General features: G+C 34.9%; 1 protein-coding gene across 1 annotated transcript; it reads right to left on the reverse strand.

Annotated features, from left to right (window-relative positions):
• Positions 1 to 6,255: 6,255 nt before the first annotated feature.
• LOC113772047 (tryptophan decarboxylase TDC2-like) lies at positions 6,256 to 8,294 on the reverse strand. Its single transcript, XM_027316585.1, has one exon. It carries the CDS (start codon positions 8,178 to 8,180, stop codon positions 6,666 to 6,668), a length of 1,515 nt encoding a protein of 504 aa, XP_027172386.1. The 5' UTR covers positions 8,181 to 8,294; the 3' UTR covers positions 6,256 to 6,665.
• Between the last annotated feature and the right edge of the window lie 725 nt (positions 8,295 to 9,019).

A 9,019-nucleotide genomic window follows, 5' to 3' on the forward strand; every position in this document is an offset into this window, starting at 1 on the left:
TTTTTTTTTAAATTATGGTCATGGGTTATTTTCCTTTTTGTTGTCGAATGGCTGAACTGAACTTCCTGGGGAAGTTCGGACAGATTTTGGAATTTTTCTTGGTATTTTCTACTTAGTTCCCTATTATTTGATATTTATATTTAAAAAATAAAATAAAATGAAAGAATCAGTGATTCGGTCAATTGAACCAATAAAATCGAAAACTGAGCAATCAGCTGGTTCAATCATCAGTCCGAGTTAAAAAACATTGCTAGAAAATTGAGCTCTTGTTAGAAGCTCACTAGTTAATACCTTGCAGGGTTATGCGCTGTCCTCTCTACCTGGTGAATTTTTATGGAAATCTAATGAGTTAAATTGGAGACAGGAGAAAGGTTTCGCCCCTGATTCTAAGTTTAGGCAATATCATGCCAACAAGAGTATTCTTGGAATAATTTTTTTTTTCAGACCAGAAGGACAGATTCCAATTTTTCCATCTTCAGGAATTTTGCTCTACTCTGCATCTATATTCTTTTTCATCCCTTAAGTTTTTCGGCTTGCCCTTCTAAATCTTTTGTTTAAACTTCCAGAATTATACATTTAAAACTATTTAAGACACGCACACAAAGTATGTACTGTCCATGTGTTCCATTCTGGGCCTTAAAACCATGTTGTTTCCTGGGCGTTGTGGCTTGAAAATAGCCAAATTCAAGTGAATGGGCCGTCCAATTAATATGAAGAAGAGCAGAAACAGATAATTAGGCCTGAAATTAGTGTCAGGAGGTTTATGAGGTCGTTGCCAAAGAGCAGGAGTGGACAAAAGTATACGCTGATCCAAAATCCGATCCGACTCGTTTCGAGAAAAATGGGGTACTCAATTTGTATTATTTAACCGGCTTAAAAGAGAATCAAATATCCACTTATATGTCAGGCGGATTAAGGTCGAAGAATTAAAAATACGTGGGTACCCAACCCGTCACACACACACGCGCACATACATATTATTTTTATACACATCTACAAAATATTATCTTTAGAACTAACTAAATAATTTTATTGAGCAAATTATACCCCAAATTTGAGCATCTATAATTGTTTATAAAGATTCATTTGTAGAGGTCACGAAATTAATGTAGAATATTTATAAAAAGGGCAATACTTATAACAATTTTCATTAGATTTGGATTTTTTTCTTGTATTATCTTTGCATGTTTGTTTCTCGGCATGAGACTTTTTTGTATAAAATCTATATTGAATCTTAGATGCATATGAAAAATATAAAAATAAATTAGTATAAATTATTTTAAAAAAAAATTAAGTAATGAGAGGGGCTAATGGATACCTACCAATCTGATCTTCTTTTAACATGTTCCCAATCATTAAGTACTCATTGATACACGGGGCAGATTAAGGTTAGAAAATAGTTGACCTATAAAATAAGGGTCGGATCAACCGAATCTCTCACGAAACGGTTACCGAACCGTGCCTACCCTAACCAGAGCGTCTAATTTCTTCAGCTAACACGGTGGGTAACAGCTGAAAGGAACGGGCCTAATGTTCGGTGCCAATTTTTTGGCTTAATTATGTGTTGACGAGCACCGACTCTCCATCCAGAGTCCCCTAGCATTCCTCGAAGTTCTAGCAATGTATGGGTTCATCATCTAACCGACTTGGGCTGGGATATAATGCTTTGTTTGGTAGATTAATCTCCACCGCCATAATCCTCCTGTAAAAAGGTGGTAGGACTTGAGGCGAGTCTTTGGATTTTTGAGGGTTGAGTTAGTGTGTATTAATATTGCCATTGATTGAATTTAAATAGGACCAATTTAAGAATTTAGGATACAAAACGTTTAAAATTGAGAGTTTAGAATGTAAAATATTTAAAATTAAAATTTAGAGCGCAAAGTAAAAGAGTGATACAAGTTTGAAGTCATGTTTTGAAAATCAGACCAGACTGGTCGGTTCGCGGTTCAAATTGGCCATGCCTCTAGTTCGGTTCAATTAAAAAATCAAAGAATTAATTGAACCGATAAAAACTGGTTGAACCGGTAAAAACCAGTTGAACCTGTAAAATCGAAAGATTCAACCTATTTTTATTAATTTTTTATTTTTTAAACTAAATATTTTAGTTTTATTCAAAATTTTTAGTACTAAAATGAATAAAAAATTATTAAACTTTTAAATCAGGGTCGAACCAGTTGAACCGATCGAACTGTGAATCAAAAGGTTTTTCGGTTTACTCTCTGGTCTGAGTTTAAAAACATTGGTTTGAAGGTGCAATGTGGAATTAACTGTTTAAAATTTATCTAATAAACCAATGTTCCAGCTAGGATAGAGTTTTCCATTTTTTGCACTTATTGCTTCTACTTTGGAATTCTCTCGTAGTTCAAACATGTATCAACTCTACTAGTACATTTTTTTTTTTTTTACTGCAAGCTACATTGACAGTCTTATTTTTTGTGAGCCTGTAGCGTTTTGAACTCTAAGGGTCCGTTTGGTTGGACGGAAAATATTTTCACTGGGAAAATATTTTTTCATTGAAGTCATTTTCCTGGAAAATCACTTCCTTCTCCATCATTTTCCATTGTTTGGTTATTTAGTGAAAATATTTTCCAAATTCCTTCTTTCATAATTTTCCGGTGTTTGGTTTATCAATGAAAATATTTTCTGACTTTTTTTTAAGTGTTTGTTAATATGCTGCAAATGTTTTTCTATTCTCAAAACATTCATCTCATTACAAGTTATTTTTAGGATAGGTACATCGTCAGATTTATTACAGTAAATTCTCCTGAACTTGATAACAACAACTCCTAGCTCTAACTGCTTAAATTTGCCAGCTTTTAAAGTCAGTAGGTCCTGGGAGCATATTGAAATCTATTTCACTGGTACGGTAACTCCTGGGTTTCTTTCTTTCTTTTGCGGATAGCTAGCCTAGTAGGCTAGTACGGTAACTCCTGGGTCCAGACCTCAAGGGAAGACCAGTTGATGAATTTTACCCCCTGAATCACAGAGGTGGACTGGTTGTTTGATGGACTCTGTGGGGCTCTTAATGCTTGTATCTGAGGCTACTTTTCAACTTGGAGCAAGTCAGGCTGTGTTACCAGGGTAAAGTTGATGAGTTTGATGAGTCGGAAATTAACTTCAGTAAAGTTGTTGTGGAAGTCATTTTCCACCCAATGGCTTGAAAACATTTTCCAGGGTAAATAATTTTCCAACCTCTTTTGCTGCCAAACACCAGAAATTCTAGAAAACTTTTTCCGGAAAGCATTTTCAGTCCAAACAAACAAACCCTAAGAGAAAGTGATACAACAAGGGGAAAAAGATGAAAATAAAATAAAAAATTTTCTGGTAAAGTGGTGACACCGTCTGGGTCCCTTTTTTTTCCTTCCCCTCTTCTGGGTCTTAACTGTATACTTCACTCGATACATTTCGTTCTCCTTTTTATGTACTTCATTTTATTTGTAAAATTGACGTCTTAACTGACATGGTTAGACTTGCATTACAAAGAGAGACTAAAATACTCAGTACTTCAAAATATTTCATACTCCATCTATGTCAAAAATGAAAAACAATTTTCCCCAAGATGATGCGACTGTGAAGTTCTGGTGGACTCTTAAAAATCCTCTCCTTTCTTCCTTTTATAAGGTTTGGAGTCTCCCGCTAAAAAATATCCAATAATCAAATTCCAATAAGTGTAGTGGACTCTTTTGCATCATCTTCCTTGCAGAAAAAAAAAAAGGAAAAGACTATTTTGCATCATTGACACTCAAATCTCTGGCAATTTTTTCCACTCATCTCTGGGGTTTGATTAGAGCTGCAAACGAGTCGAATTGAGTCGAATTTTGGCCTAATCGACTCGAATCTTGATTTAATTTTATTGAACTCGAGTTCGAGCTTGACGAGTTGACAATTTACAGCTCGACCTCGAGCTCGAAAAAAATAAAAAATAATTATTTTATTTTTTAAAAAATAAATAAAATAATATTTTTTTTCTTAATAAATAATAAAATATTAAAAATATATGTGTAATTTTATTATTAAAACTAACGAGTTTAATATTTTGAACTCGATTTCGACTCGAACCAACTCGATCTCGATATTGATCGAGCTCGAGTCAGCCGCTCGCGAGCCGATTCGATTCGTTTGCAGCCTATGCTTGATTTACCAACAATCAAATTCTTGTACATTAAGGATAGTTGACTCTATTTCATCATTGACAATTAGTAGTTTTCAGTCTTTCTATCTGTGGCAATTTTTTCCACTAGTCTCTGGCGGCTTGATTTACCATCAATCAAATTCTTGTACATTAAGGGCAGTTGACTCCATTGCATGATTGACAATAAGTACTTTTCAGTCTTTCTATCTCTGGCAATTTTTTCCACTGGTCTCTAGGGGCTTGATTGTTCACGACACTGCAACACCTTCAAGTATTTAATGCTCAAACGGAGCGTTATCTTGTACAAATGTCACTCCTTAATTTGTTTAACAAATTCAAAAGAAAGTAGATTTATGTCGCCATTTTGTATTAACGGCGACATTGATATGCGATCAACTCCGTCGGCGGACCCTTGTGAGGTTGTCTAATGTTCTCTTGTCTCTCTTACCATTTCATTAATGGAATGTCATACTTGATTTCTTTCTTCTTTTTTTTTTTAAATAATCTATCCAAAATAATGTTCATTTTTCTTAAGAAAATCTTATACTAAGTGACGCACGGTTTAACCATTGAAATAAATTAAAAAATAGTCCACTTTTGTTGATTTTAAGAATTCTATCTTTGTACCTGTTATTTAGAAATGTCATGATTTCTAATTACTTTTTTGTGGATGGACTCTTTCTTAAACAGAAAACTTGAGCTATACATAAAATGAACAGGAGCCCTTCAAATTTCAGTTAACTAAGAAAGTACACTTGCAGATTTCTAACTTTATCATTGAAGTTTTAGGCTTTGTTTGGATTGTTTTTGAAAAAAAAATTTTATCGACACATTTCCCTAAAAGTTTTTTAGCTCATATATATACCACATTGCTATAGTGCTTTTTTTTAATAAAAAAATAAAAATTTGCAATCCAAATAGGACTTTAGTATAGCGTCTTATTATTCTTGAAGCACATAAAATTTAGTGGCCGAATTTTAATTCCTTGTAATTTCACACACACGCAATATACTGACCCTAACAACATCAACGTCCTGTGATCATACAAGAGTTTTACTTATCGACATTTGATAACCTACCCATGCAAATGGTCGAATTGCAGGAAAATTCTAATCTGTGAGCGTTGGACCAATATAACTTATTATTTCAAGATTTCTTTCCAGTTTATGAGTATTAAAGACCTTGTTTTGATAAATGAATAAACGCTCTTTCGAATACTAGAAAAAGGCCTTCCTCCAGCCCAAGTGCTTGCCTTTTTAAGTTTCAAGCAATAGCGAAGACGTTAACTGAATACCATCTGGGACGGATAAAGAGAAATTTGAAAGGTAATGAACAAGAAATTTTTAGACATTTACTTTCTACAAAGCCATAAATAGACTATCATTTCTATTTTACACGATATTTATTAGAATACCTCCTTTCTTTCACAGCACATATAGTCTCTCTCATTTAACAAATTTATCCACATAATAAACATGGTAACTAGTTATATATATATGTATATGTATATGTATATATATATGTAATATATATACACACATATATATATGTGTAATATATATATACATACATACATACATCTATATATATATATATATATAGAGAGAGAGAGAGACATTTTGGAAACCTAAATAGGGACTAAATTTAACTAATGTAAATTTATAATGGACGTAAAATTACACTTTTAAAAGTGATGGACGAAAAAAGTTATTTTACAAAATGTGAGAGACATTTTGAACGATTTTCCTTTCTTTAATTAATTGCACTGCTGGATGTTTCTATTGTATTTCCTTTTTTATGCAACCAAAAGGTATATGAAAATTAATAATTCTTAATTCTCCTTCTAAATATTTAAAGATTGGTTTATCTAACGGATGCTCATAAGACACTCATTAAGATATCTTTCAAGTGTTATATTTTTAAAAATATAAGATTAACTAAAAAAAGTAAATAAATATAAGAGAGAGTAGACAAGATTAAATAGAAGTACATAAATGCAAAGGAAAATAATAACTATTAATATGTGTATATATATATGGTAAATTAGATAAATAATATATATTAGTGCACTCGTTAAAAAACCCTTTAAAGATTTAGGAGAATGCTAGAAGTTAACATACCCCAAAATCTATAGAAATTTCCAATGCCATTTGTACATAAGTTACCAAAAAGAAATTGCTAGCCAGACTTAGTTTTTGTCTAAAGAAGTACCCAAATTTCACGGCCATTCTTATCGGCAGAGAAAACCCTTATTGACAAAGATCGAACATACTTGATTTGATGTGAAATTTTTGCATACATATCTCCGTGGAATTATTACTTGTTCAATCAATTACTTTATCTAACTAATTAAGGCTCTGGTGGAAGAAATCTGTCCCATTCAATGACTTTCAATTGCGATACCAATAAATTGCATGATCATTTCAGAGGATTGAACTCCACCTATGTCCCTAACTGTGATCAAACCAAACAAATTTATTGTGCCCTTTGAACAATCTTATCGATTCCGAAAGGAGCAGACACAATTATTGGTCTAAAGATTTCCATCGAGTAAAGCGTCAGCACATTCTTTTATCAACTCCCAGGCAGCATACACGTGGCGATCTTCTGTTAGTGTGGCTCCCACAGCAAATCTCAGCATATATACACCACCAACTTTAGTGTGAGTCATGTAAACTCGGCCCGTTGAGTTAACCAGGTCGAGTAGCTTCATATTTAAGAGCTCTACGTACGTTGCATGTGACATTCTCAAAGGATTAAGCCGGAAACATACAAGTGAAAATGCACGCGGTACAACTATTTCAAACCTCGGGTCGGATTTCACAAACCCTTCGAACATTTTAGCCATTTGGACATCGGATCGGATGTGGCTCTGGAGATTTGCAACTCCATAACTACGCATAATAAGCCACAATCGTAACGCTCTGAAGCGTTTGCCCGTGCCAATTTGCCAATCTTTGTAATCAACAACTGCGTCGGACTCACTCCTTTTGTTTCTCAAGTACTCCGGGTTGGTGTTCAATGCCTTCACCATCAACTCGGGTTTCTTGACCCACAAGCAACAGCAATCCAAAAAACACAGTAGCCACTTATGAGGGCTCAAACTCAGTGAGTCAACTCGTTCAATCCCATCCAAGTGTTGCCTGAACTCGGGACATATGCATGCGCTACCTGCATAAGCAGCATCAACATGAATCCACAAATTGAAATCATTTGCAACTTCAGCTAGCTGACTCACTGGGTCAACGGCGGTGGTGGAAGTGGTCCCCACAGTTACACATAGGAAAAGTGGGACCAGACCATCTGCCACGTCAGCTTGGATTTGCTTATGTAAAGCCTCGGGGGATAAAGAAAAGTTGTCTTCAGCACTAGTAGGGATTATTCTTATATTGGATGGGAAGATACCAGCTAACTTGCAAGTCTTGATGAAAAAGCTGTGTGTTTGATCAGATCCGTAAACGACGAGCTTGCCAACGTTGTCAATGCCAATTGTCTCAAGAGCGCGGTCACGGGCGGCGATGAGGGTGCAAAGAACAGCCTCACTGGTGGTTCCCTGCAAAACACCACCACCAGTGCCGGAAAACATGAAGGACTTGGGGAGCTTTAGCATGTTAGCCAACCAATCCATGACAACCATTTCGAGCTCAGTGGCGGCCGGGGATGCAAGCCAGTTGAACCCTACAGAGTTAAAGCCAGTGCACAGCATTTCTCCCAGAAAAGCGGCGGAGCTAACTGTAGCAGGAAAATATGCAAAAAAGTTAGGGCTTAACCAGTTAGTCAATCCAGGGATTATAGTCTTTTGAATATCTTCTAAAATGGTTTCAAATGGCTCAGGGAGATACGGGGCGGTTTCTGGCAGCCGGGTTCGGAGATATCCAGGCTCAACTTGGCTGAGAACAGGATAGTTTTCGATATTTTTGTAATAGTCAGCTATGAAGTCAACCATGCGATGGGCTTGTTTTCTGAATTCTTCGGGATCAAGTGGCTTGAATGGTGCAACTGGTGAAGTTGCAAAAGCAGCACCATTTTTTGCATCAATACTGCCCATTCTCTTGGAGACTAATTGGTTTTGGGCAAATTTAATGGAGGTGACTAGGTGAAGGAGGAAACCATAGAAACAAGAAGCTTTTTATAAACCAAGAACACAGTTGTATTTTAGAGAAATGTGAAGAAGTGTTGATAATGAATGTGCAAATTTTGCAGTAAACTGGTCACTATTTATAGCACTAGCAGCAAAAATGGACAGTATTTCTAGTAATTGTCCTTACTGAGATATTATTGAAACATGGGCTTAAGTACTACTATAATATGACCGGAAACATATAGTCGGTGTGGAGATTTTATGCAATTGATCAATTTCCCTCGTGCAATATGAATAGAATTTTGACTGCTAAGAGATAGAACATGATTCACTGGTCAGCTTTTTTCTGTCGCCAGAAGATTAGGTTGTGTTTGGATAAAAGATTATTTGCAATTTTTTTTTTTTTGCAACAATGGTGTTCAACTATTTTTGATTAATTGATATATGTGAAAAATCAAAGCAGCTAAAAAAAGAAAAATGATGATTAAGAAAACGTGTTTATTTTACATGTTCAATGTGAACATTTTGTAAACATTCATCATATTAAATACTCAAAAATAAATGTAACATGTACATGGACTAATGTGGTCGAGAAGGCCTTGATTTGATAATTAAGATTAAAATTTAAGAATTCGAAGTCTTGGATTCAAATTCCATCTTTTTCTTTTTGACTTCTTAAATTTCACTCTTTTCCTACCAAAAAGAGAGAAAAAAAAAAAGTAGTTGTGCATACACATGTGCAACCACACAAACAGATAGATCAATGAGGGGAAGTACTTCTACCCCCAAAAAAATTAGGGGAAGTA

This window comes from Coffea eugenioides, chromosome 5, assembly GCF_003713205.1.
Source record: "Coffea eugenioides isolate CCC68of chromosome 5, Ceug_1.0, whole genome shotgun sequence".
NCBI lineage: Eukaryota > Viridiplantae > Streptophyta > Magnoliopsida > Gentianales > Rubiaceae > Coffea > Coffea eugenioides.

What these genes read in the sequence shown, in the direction of transcription:
- LOC113772047 (XM_027316585.1), bottom strand. Translation starts at nt 8,180, where the DNA reads ATGGGCAGTATTGATGCAAAAAATGGTGCTGCTTTTGCAACTTCACCA.